Genomic DNA, 19,804 nt, shown 5'->3' with positions numbered 1-19,804 from the left:
TCCCAGAAAAACAGTTTTTATTTTCTCATACAAAATGTTATCAGTGCTGTGGAATGCAACAAATACTTCTTTTGTTTCCAGGTTAGTGCTACATGTTTATACACAATGACTGTATAAATGAAAAACTGCATGCATACAAGTGCTACATATCTGTACATATAAACTGTACACATCAAAAACAGCATGCATAAGCAGTAGTCAGTAAAACATAAACATACAAAAGTCTGCTACATAAGTAAGGAGCGTGACGCTCTGAGGTTTGTTAGAATCTTCTCTCCATCTTGCACACATCTAGCTCGATGTTCTGTCGTTCTGCTACGTCTTTAACCCTCTCTGTGCCTGTTTCAACAATGAATCAAAATCAAGGTCCTCGAACCTGCTCTTAGGGGGGGACGGATCCGCATCCCTGTTCGCGTCTGAGGAGGAGAAAGACATTTACACATTTACTTACATTCACCTGTTTGTGTTGACATTGTTACAGTTAACAAATGCAGTTCTTCAAGAGGCCACTTGAAGCTTGCTCACATACACAGGGGATAACTGTAGTTACTTCCTCATAGAATGCTGATTGGTCTGTACCAGCCATGGCCACAAACACAGCAGCTAAAAATCTGGAGAGATGGACCTGTGTCAGACTCACCAAGATCAGCATAGAGTGAATTACAGAACTGCCTTCTTCCTCCGAAGCAGATGTCAAATGGCAGCTCATCAGGCTTTCTCAGTTTCCCACCGTTATCGATGGCAGCGAATGCATCCTCCATGTTGTAGAATGTAACAAAGGCGTAGTGGTCACTATAATCAACAGAAATATATAATGAACCTAAATATATAAATCTGATAAACAGTACAGGTGATGTTTAGATTTAATGTTGCACCCTTACCCTCTGTCTCTGAAGTGAAGGGACACACACTCCACGTCTCCAAACTGAGAGAAGCGCTCTCTCAGTTCCTCGTGCGTCATCGTTCTGCGGATGCGGCCGACGTACACGACCCTGCGCTCGTCCTGCGTGATTGGAGGATAAATATGATTACCGCCAGCTGAAAGTCAACGAACAACATCAGGCCGACAGGATAAATATTTTACTCACTATGGCTTTAAGTTTCTGAATCCTGATCTCGTGCTCCCTCCTCAGTTTCCTGGACTCTCTGCTGCTACAGAGATGAACAGAGGAAGATGAAGAATGAGAGAGACACAAAGTAATCTGACTTCTAAACAAGCATCAACGTTTGATTTTAACTGACCTATAAACATTTCTCCACCTCCTCTGGCATATCTGTGGGGACGGTGAACGGGATCGGAATGGTGACCTGGACCCTGACCAGGATCTGGATCTTGATCTTGAGTAAGACCACTTGTAGTGCCGAGCGGGGGAGCTGGAGTAAGACGATGAAGATGAACTGCTCTCTGAACGCCTGTTAAACAACACAACAGAAAATAAAAATAATGCACAGCAAATGAAAAGAAAGACTGAAGTTGGACATCAGAGGAGGAGTACCGTCGTCTTTTTGGAGAGCGAGATGGAGACCTGGAGGAGGAAGATGAGGAGGAGGAGGAGGAGCAGGAACAGGAGCTGGATCTGGACAGTGGAGATCTCCTCCGATACCTCCTCCTCCTATCCCGCCCTCTGACTGGTGGGCTGGGTGGAGGTGTAGGCAGGGCGTATGGGACTGTCAGGGCTGCCTCTGTTGGTGGCTCTTCTCTGGTCTCTGTATTTGTTTGTCTGTTGGTCTGTTTGAGACCTTCAGAGTCCTGAGTCATCCCCTGTTGTTCATTAGTAGAACTGTCCTTGTGTACTGAGGGCTGAGCTCTGCTATGCTGAGCAACATTTACCAACAAGTGACCCTCATGCCTGCAGTAATCATGATCAGTGGATACATGTGAATACGCAGGAGCAGCGGAGGACTGTAACGGGTTTGTGTGAACCTTCTTGGAGGGCAGAGGACGGGGATCAATTATCTGAATGGCCTTAAAAGGAAGGGTTCTCCGTCTGGCAGGCTGCTCCTGCTCAGTGCTGAGGATGACTTCAGTGAAGAGGGGTTCAGGAACATCCACTCCCGCTAACATTTGGACATCTGGCAGATTCCTCATGGTTTTTTGTGTTTCAGGAGCTTCTAAGGTGCTCAAAGGTTTAGGTGTTTCCACAGAGGGCGTCAGTTTTAATATTTCTGATCCTACAGGCTGGTCCAAGAGGACATGTGATTGTAGGCTAGATGGTGACGTAGCATGTTTGGACTCATTCTCCTCTTTAGCTGGAGAAAGAAAGATAAAAAAAATCAGCTTATAAAAAAAACTGGATATCTGCATCTATTAATACAGCGTCATCAGTAATCTGACTACTCACCTTGTGTTTCCTCAAACTGTTCCAGCAAGCTGGTCAGATCAGCTGCTTCAATTCCTGACAGAGGAGAGAGAACGGAAGTCAAAACACAGCTTTGAAATATCCCACGTTTCAGCTCACTTACTTTATACAAAATGGAGACAATTAGCTTAGCTTAGCATACACACTGGAAAAGGCCTATTAACTTGTTGTATACAAACATGTAAATTACTGCACTAAGCAGAGCCATGCTGCTCCTTTTCAGCTATTATGCTAAGCTAACCTCCCTCTCTCTCTTCAAATTATTCTTTCGAGTAGTAACCACCATGTCTGTGCTGTGTACCTGAGTCAGCTGTTGCTGTGCTGCTTTGAGGAGGCGGTGGCTCCTCAGAAGGACAAATGTTCTGCTGCACCGATATGGGAGAAGATGGCCGACTGAAGTGTGGTGTGAGGGAAGGACAGTGTACTGATCTCACTCCATCAGGACCCGTTTGTGCCCGTTTGGTTTCTATCACCAGGGCCACACCGCATTTATGAGGCTGCAATTCTTTGCAATCTGAAGCAGATTCAGCTTGTTCTGGAGATCTGGTGGAGTCAGCAGGAGGTGTCTCAGTACACTCAGTCCTCTCCTGAAGCAGTGTGCTGCTGTCTGGGCTCAGGTCCTGCTTCAGCATAAACTCCTCAGTCTGCCTGTGAAGAGTTACAGCTGAGGATCCATTCTGGGTTTCTTGCAGGTGCTCGGCGCTCTGCAGGCTGAAGTCTCTGCTGAGAAACTCCACTTTGGACTGTGAGGAGGCTGTGGATGGTGATGCAGTGTGAACAACCGGCAGGGGGAGGAGGACAGGATTTGGGGGATCACTGCTTAGCAGTGCTGGTTTCTTCAGTTTCTTGTTTTCACTTGGGTCTGCTCTGGTGTCAATCAGCGGACTAGCAGGTGGGGTGATTTTGGATTCACTCCTTGGGCGTTTTAATCCGGTGTGTCTCAGAGGAGATGATGGTTTTGTTTCTGAAGGTGGAGGAGAGGTATGATCAGAGGTGTGGAGGTCTGGATGAAGGTGTGCCATCTTTGTTTGGAAACCGCTCTTATTCTGTCCCTGCAAACAGAGGATGGGTGTCAGCTCTTTGGGGGGCTCAGAAACAGACGGCCACTTGGTGGTGTAGTTCCCCTGTTTCTCCACAAGGGGCTGTCTCTTCTGGCGCAGCTGTCGGTACTGCTGGAGGCTGAGTGATTTGGCCTTTCTTCCACCTTTAAGTGGCTGAGCCTCCGTCCTCAGAGAATCCATTACTTGAGGTTCAGGTGCTGAGTCTGCTGGATTTTCAAGTGCTTTTGTGCTGTTCGATGGAGCTGACTCAGTTTTACTTGTTACATTTTTCTCATTCAACTCTTTCTCCTCTGATTCATCAAACACGGCCACTTGAACTGAGCCAAAGCTGACTCGCTTCCTCCCCCTGGATGGTGGAGTTCTGGGTGAGCTTCCATTCAGCAGCACACTCTTCGGCCCATCATTTCTGTTCCCATCAACCTCGTCTTCCTCCTTTGTCTCCTTCACAGGTGCCTCATCGTCAGAGACGACGTTGATCTCCTCATCAGTCTCCTCAGTGGGCCGTTCGTACTTCCACACCTCTTCTTTGGAGAATATAGTGTGACTCTTTCTCGGTTTATCATCCTCCACATGCAGCTTTAGACAGTAGGGGTGCATGATCCTCACCAGGTTGACAAGAGATGTTGATGTGAAGACCTCAACTTCAGGTTCAACCTTCTTTTTGGGGTAAAGCAGCACCTGACTTTGTTTTTTAGACGTCTGTGACAGAGAGTTTTTCTCCATTTTACACTCCTGGTTAAATTCTCCATCACTCCTAAATCTGACATTGGGTGGTTTGAGTCTTGGTCGAAGTCTGGCAGTGGGCGATGGATCCTAAAGAAAAACAGAGAAAATATTTAGGTATGTAACCGTCTGGCAGCAGAACTTTAAAGTGAGAATGATTACAGATTACAGATTCTAGCTGCTTTCTAAAAGACTATCAATTATTAACCATGATTGAATCTGAATTTCTTTGATTATTCATTGTAGAAATATAGCAACTAACACCTCTCTGATTTTTGCTACATGACTTTTGTCTTTTGGTTTCTCCTCCATGATGCTTGGTGTAATTTTGACGACTTAAAAATAAAATACATTGACATGAAATACATTTCAAAGCTGGCAGTGTGTGTGTGTGTCTGTTTTCCACTCACCGCTGAGTGCTCCCTGCGCTCTCTGTGGCTGTGAAGCTTTGTGTCTGGCAGGGTGTCGAAGGGAGACAGCGTCCTGTCATCATCCCCCACACTGTCCAGCATCTCAGTCAGAGCAGACAGCAGCGTCTCACTTTCTTCCATCCCGCCATTCTTGCACTGAAAAGAAAAAAGCAAGATGTATTTATTCAAAGGTCAAAGACCTTCTTTTCATGGGTGCAGTCACTCAGATTGATCTGTTTTAATTCTGACCTCTGATGCGACAGCGGCGTCTTCAAGAATGGCCAGGATGGAGTCATCCACACAGGACTGTGTGTCCATGTCCACGCCACTCGGGACCAGCTGTAGGCACAAAGAACTCATTTTTACATGCGACTGTGCAGGCGTGCGTCATTTTCTGCTTTAGTCCGGAGCAAAAGACGGACATGATAACATAGCAGCTGTTCGTCAGTGGCTGGCTTGACAAATTAGACTGATTCCAGACAGCTGACTTCCCATTAGTCACAATAAACTGCTGTCTCACATTTATTATAAAGTTCTGTTTACTTCAAAGTCCAGTTTTAAGGTTTTAAATTAAGTATAATCTGGATTAAAAAATACATTACTAATAATTATTAATTTATTGCTCACTTTGTTCAACAAGTGAGGCAGTTACTGTGCATATTGTGTAACCTAATGTATTGTTTGTTTGTTTTTGGTCAATATGTTTGATCAGATTTCTTTCCCCCTTCCAACATCTACTAAAATATATCAGTTTATTAATATGCAAGAAGTTTATTGTCAAATGCACAGCAGAGGTTACACTGAGCAATGAAATTCTTACTTTGTTCCCTTCACATGTACACAACTAAACTAAGATAAAAGACAATAGACTTATTTTAGGCATAGTAAGAATAAATAAAGATAAGAATAAGCAATAAGAAAAAAAATGTGCAGTTCTATGTACAGAGGGTAAGGTGTTATCAGTGTTTAAGGTGCATTGTTTGTGCATTATTGTCAGAGGTAGGACGTTTAGAATGTGCAAATATGTTAACAGATTGTACAAAAACATATATGTGCAATTTTGCATTGTGGCAATGATGTTATATGATGAATGTTCAGTCATGAATGCTGTAATAGCAAATCCTATTTCAAGTTTGGTTAACCTAAACATTTACTGAGCTTCACTTATTGAACCACAACCTCCATTTTGTGTCTGCTTATACTCAATATATCTACAATGAATATGTGAAACAGGTAATTAATGATTGAGACTCAACAGAATCATCAGGAAGGCGGCCATGTTGTGGGAGAGGACCTGGACTCTCTGACAGAGGTGTGTCAGAGGAGGATGTTGTCCAAAATAAAGACCATACTGGACTGTCCCTCTCACCAGCTCCACACTGTGCTGACCAGCTACAGGAGCTCGTTCAGCAACAGACTCCGACTCCCATGATGCACCACTGAGAGACACAGGAAGTCATTCCTGCCTGTCTCAATCAAACTACTGAACTCTGAACTGTAACAGTCACTCAGACACTGTCTGACTGATTGACTGTCTGCCAATGTAAAGATTAAGATTAAGAAACCTTTATTAGTCCCACAATGGGGAAATTGCATAAAGGTTTTTATACAGTAGTAAATATGTTTCTTCTTCTTTAGATACAACTCAGGGATTTAAAGGCTATCTAGGTATTTAGATATTTATTATATGTTTCATTTCCATACTTCAATTTATCTTTAATTTCTATTGTCTGTAACAAAAAAGAAATTCTGATTCTGATAAAAGAATCAAGTCACATGTCAACCTCAACTTCCTGTTACAGCTGTAATAACCACACATCCCCTCAGAGATTATACAATCTCTTTAACTGTGCTTTCATTCAAACCTTTAAGCTTTAAATGTTTGTTTTAGAAGACAAACTGGACAAACTAACAACAAAGTGAGTCCTCAGTGTAATAAGAGTGTGATGCTGAGGTCCATTCAGAGTGACAATGAGGAGGATGGAGGCAGACTGAGGGGACCACACGGGCTTTAACAGACAAGTTTAGGAGCTGTCGGCGCTGCAAAGTCAGAACACTTTATTTCATGAGACATGAAAGGATCAGATATGAATCAAATGAGACCCTGAAGGACCAGGACGGAGCTCAGGGTGCAGCCTCATCTGAACATGTTGTTCTCCACCAGGAACGACCCTGCCTGCTGTCGCTTTTAACGCCTCATTACGACACACAGGCAGCTGCTGGTGTTAATTCACTCCCCATCAAGCTGTTTCTGTCCAAATAACAGTCTGATCGATCAGCTCCGACAAACTCTCTGATCCCTGATCCACACCTCAGTAGTACTACGAGTCAGCCACGTGTCGCTATGCGCGCATGTGGCCTCGCTAACAGGCGAACCACGCCCGAATAAACCACCGAAAACCCTCCGTTTACGGTTCGCCTGGTGTCACGTTAGCTAAAGTGAGGAAACCGGTACCTCATTAGGGGTGTTGCTGGCCAGAAATTCACGGTTGCCGGCTTTTAAATCCCCGTCTTTGGCCCTCCACCGCGCCGCCATCTTGCTCCTCCACATGGTCCGCTGGCAGGCCGGAGGGAGCCACGTGGTCATCGGCAGGAAGCGCGCGAAAAGCACCGATCTGAGATCAGATTATAACCACGAAGCGCGTGAATGAGCCCGAAGACGGAGGAGAGGCAGATCTGAGGTCAGCGATGTGTCAGTCACGCTTCTTCCTCGAGTTTGAATCGGTTTTATCATGAAAAATAGATACACGGCTTTATTTTGCTAATAATTAATTATAATTGCTTCCAAATATAATCGATAAATAACTGAATCTATACATAGAAACTCGACTAAGCCATTAAAAGACGGTTTTCTTGATAATAAGCACTTTATTCTACTCATTTATTGCACAAAGGCGACACCTAGTGGTCAAGTTATAAACATCCAACTAAATCAATATGTTTAGTTTTTAATCCGTGTAATTTACCACGTTACAGCCATAAAACAAATAACTGCAGCGTAGTGTTTCAGTCAGTTACTGCTCAGCGCCCTGACATTATAAATGCAATGAGTCGTTTGGATCTGTGTTTCTCCCTTTATGATGTGGAGTTCTGATGGAGAGAGCACTAATAGTGTAAGTGGGAGTTATTGTCAAGCGCTTCATTATCTCTGCTGTTATAAACGCAGCCACTGGGTCCACTTTTTACAGCACAGGCTTCACTCGTGCTTACAATGAGCATCATTATGAAGACATATATCTGGTGTTGCGTCACTTGTTTTTGCAGTGACAGGAATCAGAACCAGTTATTCTGTCTGGTGCAGCTCTACTCTGGGCTAACTCGTGTATTATGTTCCATTATTATACATCTGAGTAATGTCCAAACCAGCATTTTCAGCTGTGGCTGATTACATTTACATATTCATTGCAGTGGGCCAGCCATGTGTGTGTGTTTTCCCATCATACCACCCTAATCTAAACTGTGCAGCGGTGGTGAAGTTGCTCAACTAAACATTCTCTTCATAGTCTGTCTTAACTCCAGCTTTTAGGGAGAGTTTTATAGATGACACATAATTTGACCTGGATTAAATCTATGCAAAGGATGATTGATAAATCTGTGGCCTAAGGTGTCAAATGTCATCTGTCGGACATTGTTTCCCATATCTTTACACAATACAGTGTACCAGCTCTTCAGGGATGCTGTGTTATTATTAGATCATGTTATTAGTGGTGACAGTGACTGATATTCTGAGTTGTTTGTTGTATTATTTGGCTGATAATAAGGTGAAAAATCGTCCAACTCTTTATGATATAACCTGCTGTTACTTATTTTCTCCACTAGGTGGTGATATGGCACACCTTACATTCATTTCTTTCCTATTAGCTCTCTTGAAGTTGTGAATGAGTTAATTCCCAGTGAGCTGATTGCTCCATGCCAGCCACCTCTCCACAGTTAAAGCCCATCAGATATTCATACAGTGGATGAGATGGATGCACCTTTCTCTTTCTGTTATCGTGTATTATCTTGTGTTTTCTTTCAGAGGAGTACTATGGATGTGTCTGCCCTGTTATCTTGTGCATACCAGCGAGGAGTTGACCTTTCTGCTGAATGTCATGTTGGAGTCAGTGACTGCACAAGATTGGGAAAGAGTGTGTGTGTGGGGGTATGCTTATGGACACACACTTTAACAAGGTGCCACACATCATCCTCTTTGTTTTTTTTGATCCATGGTGCCGCCTGTGTGTGCACATGGTCATTTTCAGCCTCATGTCCTCTCTTACACACACACACACACACACACACACACACACACACACACTACCTCCTGCTTCATCTTCCACCTCTCTTGAAACACATTACGGTCTAAAATGGGGCCAAAGCATCCTCCAGTCTCCAGCGGGTGAGGTGCGAGTGTGTGCAGAGGCATGTGTAAGTGTGTGTGTGTGTGTGCGGGGGGGAGAGTTCTGTGTAAGTGGGTCACCTTACTGCAGCATCCAGCGCCCAGGCACCATGTCAGTACATGGTCCCCCCCCCACCACACACACACACACAAACACAGTCGTTTAACCCAGTCTTTATCCACTGTCCCATTTCTTTTTTTCCTCACAGGTAATATAAAATTCAGACTTCTCGCTCCTCTCTGCTGTGCTTCTTGACCTGGAGCAGGACTCCCACAGTGCTCTTTTGGCACGTTTGAATTTATAAAGAGCCCAGGAGGAGTCAGGTATATCTACGCCTTTCTTCCTCCCATTTGTGTTTTCCTATTTGACTTCCAGTCATCTTTTGCTGCTCAGTCATGCAGTGTTTTGCGTGTGTGCACTGCTGCGACCTTTTGAATATTGTGTAACGCTGGGAGCAGTGTGTTATAAAAAGGCAAAAGCACTCTGATCTTTAACTTGACACCTCTCTCCGTGGTGGTGGTGGGGGGGCATTACTTGCAGAGTGAGAGAGCTGCGTCGTCTTCGTTTGATTTTTCTGTACTTTTAGTGAGTCTTCTTTTTCTTTTGCTTTCATAGCAGAGGGGAGGAATGCCCTCCCACATGGTTCAGAGAACATCTGTTAGTGAGAAATGAAGGCCTGAGAGAGAAAGAGGAGGAGGAGGTGGAGGAGGAGGAGGAAGGGGACTTCAGAAAAGGAGGTGAAGAAGGAACAAGGGAGCATTTGGAGAGGTGAAGAGGGGAGGAGAGAAAGTGACATCAGCCTGGACCACCAGAACAGCAGAGGTACGACTACCCAGTGAGAGGTAGTGACTTACAGGTGCACACGTTCCCGTGCACAAACACAGTTGGCCGAGGTAACGGAGACCTACATCAATAATGTAGCTGTGAGAAACAGGATGCAGATTCCGCCTTACATAAGAGTTTGCAGAGGGGCAGCTCGCTCAGAACAGCCTTTTTCATTCTCTGCTTTGCCCTGAGGCTGGATGCACACAAGATTTCTTAAGCTAATTAACCACCACATTTGCCTTCCAAACAACTTTTCCAGATAACTGTGCTGCAACAAAGGCATAAGAGAGCGCACTAAAGCCATTCGAACTCCAGACTAATGACTTTAGGTGATTTGTTTTTACTCTGTGGAGCAGAATTGTTTTTTTCTGCAGTGTTTCTTCAGTTGCTGATTCGCAGCATCCTGCATTATTGAAGTTTGTTAACAGGCTTGTTTGTAACAGGCATGAAAGGTTTGTTGTCAAAGCACTTCAACATTAATGACCCGGGGAACCGAACTCCGTCTCCCTCTGCTACTGTGCACAAAATGATATGGTCAAATCAGCCCAGAGCCACAACACCGGGTCACAGAGGGTCGCAGGTAACCTGATGGAAGTTCAGGAGGGCTGACAGGTGGATACTGTGGGATAAAGTAGAACAAATAAAAATATAATACTGTTCAGGGCTCTGGTCTAGACTGAAAACTTTAAACACATATTCATGCTCCAGAGTGGATGACTTGTGATGACTTGGGTGGTCCTGTTAGATGGGTCACCATGGTTACGTACTCATACAGCATGGACTGTAATCACATTATATCCATCCATACTCTAGTGGCACCATCAGGTCAAAGCCGAGCTTTGTGTGCTTAGCATGCTAACAATTGCTACTACAGCTAACATTATGCAATCTCAGTACATGAAGTGAATATGAAGATGACATCACCCTTTGTGATGTCATGTTTTAAAGCTCAGTGTGTTCACTTTGACTCCTTACTCCTGGATAATTCAAAAATGATGTAGGTGGAAAAAGGTGGTGCTTAAGTCAAAACAAAGGTGGGTGAGATTGTGCTGAAGTAACAAGGCCCATAATAATATTGTTTGGAGTCTGCCTCAAGTGGCCATTTGAGGAACTGCAGCATCTGGCACTTCCATATTTTTATTACTCTTTTAAATAATAACACAACTGTCTCATCTCACTAGAAAATCTAGTGAATGTGAATGTCACAGATGGGGAGAAATTTGTCACTGTTAGTGGCAAAAAATGGCTGTGAAGCTTGTTGCAGATAGGCAAAGTTTACCTCTTAACATGTCTGTAATGCTGTGAAAGATTCACTTTAACCAAATCCTAATGAAGTGGTTTTAGTGGCCAAACAAAGTGAAGTGACATAAAGAACTTTAGAGACTTCAACACAAGCTGCATCAGTCACATGACTGTGAGGATGTTTTTGAGATTCATCAGGTGGCTGTTTATGCTCTCTGTCCTCTTGATCAGTAATTCTTTTGGAATAATATCTTTGTAAGGTGATCATGGGTCAGTGTTGTATTTAAAGCTTGTTGCGTTGCCACAAGTTAAAATACTTAATATTAAATGCCGGTTTTTGTATTAAGACGTTTTATAGTGCAAGAATCAAAGAAGGAATGAAGAAAGAAACGTTCCTCATAATCCTACAAAGTCTATTGCACCGCAGCAGGAAACTGTGATACTTGATTAGCTCCAGAAATTGCTTTTGCTGTTCTCCTTTGTTATTTTCTCCTCCGACGCCTCTTCCTCACCTCCTTGTTTTCTGCTCACTGTCTGTCTTTTATACTTAATTTTCCCTCCGCAGCTTTCTTTGTCTCTGTTGTTTTGTCTGTGTTATGAAGGCTTTGACTGTCTGCTAACTGGCAAACTCCTAATGTGTGCATGTGTGTGTGTGGTTGTATATAAATAATTATGGTAAGGTGTAAGACGGCATGCTTTGTGCAAACATTCAATTGAAAGTATGAACTTGTCAGATTTGTCTGTATGAAACTGTTAATGTGGGCAGATATATGTGTGAATCACAGTTTTCATTTGCTGTGTGTATGTATGTGTAGAAGCTCATCATGCTTGTGCTATCCTTTTTCTGCCACATTGCCATGGCGACAGTGCCCTCCCGGGGTAATGGGGGACGAGTGCGCCAGAGCTATTTATTCTTTCTCCCTCCCTCCCTCCATCCATCCATCGCCCTCTCTTTTCCTCCGTCTCTCTCTCTCTCTCTCTCCTTCCACCTCTCTCACTCACTCCATCTCTGCCCTCTTCCTCCCGCAACCTCAACCGTCTCTCGCTCTCTGTCTCCCTCCTTCCGCTGCTCTTTCTTCCCCTCTCTGATTGGCTTAACACTCTCCTCCTCAAAATGAGATACTGCCTAATGAGACAGAGGGTGAGGAAGAGAGGGAGGGAGACAAAGAGCAAGTGTCTTAAAAAAGGGAAGTAGAAATATGTGGGGGAGGCGATCTCTGCAGACTTGTGTTCCTCTGCATGTAAAGACAGAGCCTGATTTAACAAACTCTGATGTGGGTTTGAAGGGTGTTTGGTGTGTAGCCTTCTGTCGGACATGTGTGTGAACTGTAATATTACTCTGAGGCTGCGTGGTGCTCAGGCTCCGTTAAGGTCGTGACCTTTGCAACGAGAACATGAATGAGTGGAGTTTGCATATGTGTGATATCCAACTTTTACTTACTTGAGAGTCTTTATGGGAGAAATTCTGATATTTTTTGTATCTGATATTGAACAGGAAATATCAGCATTAAAGGAAATAAGTGGGATAACACAATAAGTACTGATGTCTCTAAATATTAAGCTGCAACAAGGAGCTGGGTCAGCTCAGCATGAGATACAGAAACAGAAGGAAAATGGCTTGCCTGGTTCTCTCAAATTATTTAAATGCAATAACATTCTAAACTTTTTCAAAAATAAGATGTTAAAAATGTTCCTTCTGCAGTCAGGTTGGCGATCACTTGTTTAAAAGATTAATACAGATGTGTTTGTTCACTCCTAGGGATCCTACAGGACAACTGAGAGATGCAATCCATCCAGTGAGGCCACAGTTGGCCCAAGAGCCTCTAACCAGCTGCCTGTGGCAGGCAGACCTCCAGGGAGCCTCCTTATCAGGTGCACAACCCACCTCAGCTGTCTCTCATTGTGGAGGAGCTGCAGATCTACTCCGAGCCTTCCCGAACTTCTCCACAAAAACTCGTAGAGGCCTTGTTCAGTCAGTCTCACCGTCCTTATTCATGAACCCCGAGGTACTCAGACTCCTCCAGGACAGTCTGTCTTGTCTTGTTGTGGCATAAGGACTTGTGATAGTGTGATTTGTCTCTGAAGGAAAACAGTGCTGAAACGTGCATTTGTTGGGGTCTATTTTCAGCTGTGGATGGATACCCACTGCCTATAGCAGCAGTGCAGGGTTGAGTTGCTCAGTGCAGCTGATGACTTGTAATAGTTTTTGGACAACAAAGAATCTCTGAGGCACAGAGGAGGAATAATTGGATCATAGTAACAATCCATATTATTACAAAACTACACAATGAGACCAGATGTATTATTTTAAGCAGTCAGGTGTCTTTGTGTTGTAACAACTCTCTAATCCTCACACTAACTTCAGCGTCTGACAGTAGAAGACAAATGACACAGTGATGGAGGAAAGCTTAGAGACAGTGGGAGGGAAAGGTAGAACGGAAGAAAGAGTAATAAGGAGGGAGAGAGGGAGGCGGAGGGGAGGAGGTGGGAGGGCAGGAGAGATAAATGGCCAAGTAGACAGGAAGATGAGTGAAGCGAGAGAGCAACACTGTGTGACAGACTGCAGACAGGAAGACTAACAGTGAGAGAGTGAATGGGCGAGAAAGGGAGACAGGAGTGAGAGAGAGAGAGAGAGAGAGAGAGAGAGAGAGGAGGCACGTCAGTTACCCCCACCCTCTCCTCCTCCCCTTTTTCCTCACCCTTTTCCCTCCCCTCTGCCCTCCCTGCCTTACAGCAGACCTTTGCTGGATGGTAACAAGCCACTCAGACGGCTGCAGTGCACACACACGCATGCATGAACAGCCAGATTTCCTGAGGATCATTTAAGCCTTCATATGTGCACTTATGATGTTTGTATGTGTGTGTTTGTATGTGTGTGTGTGTGTATGTGTGTGTGTATGTGTGTGTGTGTGTGTGTGTGTGTGTGTGTGTATTTGTAGGAGCAGCGGTGAAAAACAGCCTCTACATATTTAAAGGGAGAAAAAAAAGGACCCACATCACATGGTTGTTATTCTCTCAAATCTGCCTCTCAGGTCACTTTGACAGTCCACTCGCTCTCTCTCCCTCACTCGCTCTAACACACACACACACTGCCCTCCCTTTCTCTTCCTCTCTTTCTCCCTCTCTCCTCCCACCTGAGCAGTAATTTGCAGGGCTGATGAGGGTGAGGGCAGAACAGAGGCAGGAGCAGAATTCTCCTCACTCTATAACACAGTCACTTACACACACTCTTACACACACACAGTGTTATTCACAGTGTACAGCTACAACTGAGAGAATCTGATCCTTTGTGCGTGTGTGCTCTTTTTTTAACCTCTTCTTCCCTTCTTTCTCTCTTTTCCTCCCTCGTCGTCACTCTCTCCCTCCCTCCTCTCTCTTTGCTCCCTGGTGGTGTGTGTGTGTGTGTGTGTGTGTCTGTGTGTGTGAACCGTGGGGATAACAGACGCTCATGTGAGCAGCCTCAGTGGCGGCAGCAGTGACTGGTGAGAAAGAGGAAGAGAGAGCAGGGATAACAGAGACACCACCACCACCATCATTCTGATCGGATTCACACCAGACATGTGAGAAGATGTCTGTGGGCGGCTGCGCGTGTCCCGGTAAGTAGCTGCCGTGGTGATGGTTGCCGTTAACGACAACCCTTCTGCTGCTGCTGCTGCTGTTGTTGTTGCCAGTCGCTGACTTTTCTAGTCGTTGTTGTTGTATTTTGGTTAGTGAGTGCAGCCGCTGCCGTGGCGTGACTGGGGCAGAGAGATGGGGAAAGAGGTGCCCCAGGGCCCTGGGGCTCTGTTTGCAAAGGCTCATGGGAGGTCGCCCTGAGTGGCTGAGGAGCAGAGAAAATTCTAGAATAGATGTATCAACATGTAGTTTCACTTTTGACAGTTCCTTTTTTTTGTTGATTTGTTGACGGTGTACACATCTGGGCATGAAATTGTTGCTATAGCACCACTAATACAACTTCTTCCTCTCTTCTTGTTGCTTCTTTTGCTTCTCATGATGATGATGATGATGATGAATTCTGACGGCCCGGGTTAGCAGCGGAGTTCTTTGAAAGTCGGCACACTGACTTATCAACAGTCCTGTGAAAAACTCACAGAAAAGAGGATCAAAGTCTGACATTTAAAGGGCAGAGATCATTGGCACCGATCAAAGGCTTGCATGATTGATTCTGCACCTCTTCCCACACTAGAGTTATTGATGAATGTTTGATGTTTCACAGCTCGTGTTTTGAGGTTGATGCTCCTAATTCAGGAAGTTGTAGATGAGTTTTAGCATCCTGTTAAACTGTTGTTCTCTCAAGTATGACATGGATTTATAATCGCCTCGTTAGGGACTTTGCATTTTTTTGTCTTACTCAGAAGTTCTCCTTAGTTCATGGAAGGAGGTCAGTGAGTACAGACCGCAGAGTTGCATTTTATTTACCTCTCCTCATGTCTCTGTCTCAGAGGAAGCTTTCATTTCACAACAACAAAACAGCTCTGAAGTCCCGACTGTTGCTTGTTGCTGTTTTTAATAAAGTTGGTTAAAGTTTAGCAACAGCCACAGGGGCTTCTGGGAGCTGAGCCACTGAGGGAGTAATAATATCTGTCATATTAGGCCACCATATTGAGAGGTGTGTGTGTGTGTGTGCGTGAGACTTCTGACAAACTCCCTGCGGTCCCCAAACAGTTGTGTTGAGGCACCTGGCAGCAAACAGATAATTCTTTTTATTTCATTGACTTTAATCAGACAGAGGAGGAAAGAACAAGACGAATAAAGGCTGGAAATAAACCCCTGCACTGCTGAGCCTCGGGCAATATATTATTAAGTGTTAGAGCGATTTATGTAGCGCTCCTGATGGGACATGTAGGACATGAAATATAATCCTATACGTATCCATATTCATGATAGATGTGCTCAGGTTGTGTTCTATCCAGCAGCAAGGGAGGAGGAAGGGAGTTTTGTTTAAATATGTGTGTCAGTGTGTGTGTGTGTGTGTGTGTGAGGAACCCTGACGTGGCCTCCTCTGCTCTCCAGCCTCCCAAGCCACAGTGGCCACAGTGGTCAACCCTCAAACAGCCGGGATGTGGATAGAGAAATTTAGCCAGCCACTCAAGCAGGATCATATTTCCTGGTGCCAGTCTCGACTTGAATCATTAGAAAGATGGAGCACTAACTGCTTCCATGTTCTGCGGTTTTGGAAACTCTTTTGCTGACAGATTATTTTAAAGGCAGGAAACTTCAGGGGAGACAATGCCAGCTCATCCTGGCTTGTGCAGCTAGAGAGAGAGAGAGAGAGAGAGAGAGAGAGAGAGAGAGAGATGCTGGCACTGTGATCAAACCAGACAGATTTGGTATCAGCAAGGACAAACTCTCCAGACACACCAGATAACAGTTTGTCTGGAACACACAATGGCACAGGGGAAATGTGGCGCTGCATCGGTGTTAAATGTAACTGTGTGAGTTGTCATGTGTGCGTTTTTCAATCTGTGCGCAGTGCCCCGTGTTACAAAAGGCAAACGCTGCCACCTCAGCCGTTAAACAAGCCTGCGCAGCAGAGGCGGGAGCGTTTGTTTAGAACCGGGCCTTAGCTATCTTGCGGTCAGATTGCATACTTAATCAACGTGGTCATGGAAATTTCCAAAAAGACGTATGACTGCACTCTCTGCGCTCCACTTTTGCTCCCATATTGTTCTCTCCCCGGTGTTCCCCTTCTCTTTGTGGCCTCGGCTTCTCTGCTGCTTGTTGTTTTTCCTCCTCGGATCTTTTTAAACAGCTTTAAAAAGACAACACGAGTGAGGTTTAACCTTTGTAATAATTTACTTTTCTCATACACATCTGGAGGGCCCTGGAACAGTGATTAATAAAAAAAACGTCACTTACACACCTTCTGCATGAGGTAACCAAAACCCAATGTAAACACTGCCTCCAAATATGGAACAATCACTTCCATTCATTCATGTCAACTACAAGTGAACTGAAGGCTTGACCCTGCACTGATGCTTTAGACACTTTGCTGCCAACTAACCTCCCTGTACCGTCTTTGAATCATGTCAGAGAGAATCTGCGCTCGCTGACTGTGGAAGAAAATATAAAATATGAAATCAGTCTGTAGTCGTCCTCTCTTGTTTACATTCCTGAGCCATGTTCAACACAGAAGGATCCTCCCCCCTTCTTGTGTGGGCTTGTAAGTGTGTGTGTGCACACACAGCATGTGTCTCAACATGTGGATGACATAAACAAAAGTGGGTGTGTGGGAATAACTTCATAACATACAGTCAGCTTTATGAAGCTACAGATGTTTTGTGCTTCTTTTTGGCGGTCGAACCAACTCCGTGTTGACCTACACAATACACCCCCCACCACCACCACCACCACCTCCACCTCTCACACCCCCCCTCTATCATGCCTCCCCTCTGCACAGCATTTCAGTCTGCCGCTGTGTATATACCTTCATCCTTCCTTCCCCTCTGCCCCTCCCCTCGCTCAATCTTTTCTCTTTGACTCCCCTGATTGCTAGCGTATGTTGCTGGCTGGCTAGATGAGGGGGGAGAAGGGAGGGAGAGGGTAAGGAGAGGGGGAGAGAGGGAGGAGAGAAGGGGGAAGGGACTGTGCCCTCTCATGCAGAGAGAGTCACATGGTGTCCCTGATTGGAGGAAAATGAGTAAAGACTGCAGCTCTGGCTGAAATGGCAACAGACAAAAATGCACAAAGGCTGAGCTGTTTAAAAACGGGTTGCACAACAAGAGCGCCTGAAGAGGAGGAGGAGGAAGAGGAAGAGGAGGAGGAGGAGGAGGAGGAGGAGGGTGTGACAGAGGGGAAGAGAAGGAGAGAGGGAAAGGGAGAGAGCAGACAGACACTGAGGAAAGATGTGGATTAAAGGGAGGAAGGGGTGGTGGTGTTGGTGGTGGTGGTGGTGGTGTTGGTGGGGGGGGGTGACGAACAGGAGGGAGGCAGAGAGCAGAAGAGAGGCAAGTGGGAGATGAGCACTGTAGGAGCGCAGGAGGGAGCAGGAGTGGGTGAGACAGTGAGAGAGAGAGAGAGATCAGACTGTGTTTCTATGTTTTCTGCAAGGCTGAGCGGTGACGTGATTGGCTGAGTGTGTGTGTGTGTGTGTGTATGTGTGTGTGTGTGTGTGTGTGTGTGTGTTGGGGGGGGTAGAGCAGACCTGACTCTGAGATCAGAGACAGACAAAATGGCTCCCTGAGAACAGAGAACGCAGCATCAGGGCACTGTCATCTCCACTCACACAGCTGTCAGCTGACACCAGCCGCCACACACTCATCTCTGCCTCACACACACACACACATACACACACTTATATCTACCTGCAAAATGCCAGTGTGAAGATGGAAAAGTGTGATGATGGTGATAATAATCCTCATCAATATGTGGCTGTTTAAAATAAAACCGATTATATTCATGTCAAACTGGCACACAGCTGAGGCTTCTGAGCCTTTTTCTGATTTAATCCCTTCACCCATTGGCCTGTTATAACATGTGACGCACTTGCTGCTGAACTTCCCTTGTTGCAGTGTGTCTGTGTTCGTCTGCCAGAGAAAATCCTGAGCAGGGAATTCACCCGGTGAGTGAGAAAATACTGTAGGGCAGGATGAAAACAAACACACCGACACAAAGTGGCCACAAGAGGGCGCTGCCGTACAGAGACAACCTCAGATTGTAGGTCAGTCATGATGTATAGTGACAGTAAAGCAGATGGAGGGTGACTGATCTCTGCAGAATTTACATGCATGTTTCACTTCAAAGTGAATATGTGGTGTAAGATTTCATATGAGGGGCTCTTCACTCAGCATGGTAGGGCTGGGATACATGAGTTAGATAGAGCTGCAATAAATCTAGAAAATATCATAATTTATTCTTTTAATGAGCCTCATAAATGTCATCTACTGCATGTGTAATTTGTTAAAGAGTGTGTGTGGCAATATAATCTCATAAATCATGACAAATGTTAGGCAATGTAGATTATTAGATTAAGAGTGTTTACACTCTGCTTATTATTGAAGTTTTGGTGTGTTGCTCATAGAAACAGCTTCAGAAACCTGGATATGCTTCATGTAGTTTTCAGCACGACACCCTTGTTTATGTCCTAATATTCTCCTCTGGTATGTATGATACACCAGGTAAAGCCTGTAGTGACTGTACCTGTTGATACTGTTGTGTTTACATGGAATGTTCCGTGTAAACACAACAGTATCAACAGGTACAGGTATCAACACGTGCAGATATTATGTCCGGAATATGATCCAAAACTAGGATCAGAGACATATTTAGATGCAAAAGTTACAGAAGTATTTGTGTCTGTAAATAGTTTGACTGTAGAGCAGTCAAACCCACCTTAGCAGAAGACATTCAGCTTCACACTGCTGTGAGAATGTGATCATTTGGTCTGAGTGATTGGATCTAAAGATCAGATCATCTTCATGTATGTTTACCACACTGTGTGTCTCTGTGTGCTTGTTTCATTACAAACACATGTTGCTGTCCACCAAGGCCCACGTTAGGTTTTTAGTTGGCCCCTAAATAAGACACAGTGATGTTCTTATTTTAACCGCTACTAAGCTCTAGTGTAGAGTTTGTGCAGACGTGCTAATCCAAGTCAAGTTAGCGCTGCTACACACCGACAAAACATTGTTTGCTGTATGTAGGGCGTCCCTGCTGTTCACTTACTGCTTGTTATGAAGAAATGAAAGTAGTGGTTCTACAGCTCTGACTATAGCAGTAAAATCAACATGTAATATAATGGCTATTTGTCAGAGCTTAACCAACAGTTTGTGTTGGTTTTTGTTGACACTCCATCCATCCATTTT

At 44.7% G+C, this 19,804-nt stretch overlaps 1 protein-coding gene across 2 annotated transcripts; it reads right to left on the bottom strand.

Moving 5' to 3' along the window:
* Window positions 1-13: 13 nt before the first annotated feature.
* LOC114442290 (peroxisome proliferator-activated receptor gamma coactivator-related protein 1) lies at window positions 14-7,138 on the bottom strand. 2 transcript variants are annotated; one of them, XM_028415727.1, is made up of 11 exons: window positions 7,010-7,138; window positions 4,804-4,893; window positions 4,555-4,710; window positions 2,662-4,234; window positions 2,343-2,396; window positions 1,497-2,250; window positions 1,243-1,413; window positions 1,089-1,149; window positions 882-1,003; window positions 641-792; window positions 14-416 (listed from the first exon to the last, which is right to left on the bottom strand). In XM_028415727.1, exons 1-11 carry the CDS (start codon window positions 7,103-7,105, stop codon window positions 316-318), a joined length of 3,330 nt encoding a protein of 1,109 aa, XP_028271528.1. In that variant the 5' UTR covers window positions 7,106-7,138; the 3' UTR covers window positions 14-315. The 2 variants fall into 2 exon arrangements, with proteins under 2 accessions (XP_028271528.1, XP_028271519.1); XM_028415718.1 differs by having other exon boundaries at window positions 15-416; window positions 1,089-1,152.
* Between the last annotated feature and the right edge of the window lie 12,666 nt (window positions 7,139-19,804).

This window comes from Parambassis ranga, chromosome 1, assembly GCF_900634625.1.
Source record: "Parambassis ranga chromosome 1, fParRan2.1, whole genome shotgun sequence".
NCBI lineage: Eukaryota > Metazoa > Chordata > Actinopteri > Ambassidae > Parambassis > Parambassis ranga.
The sequence above is the reverse complement of the archived record's forward strand: the minus strand, read 5'-3'. Positions and strand labels throughout refer to the sequence as shown.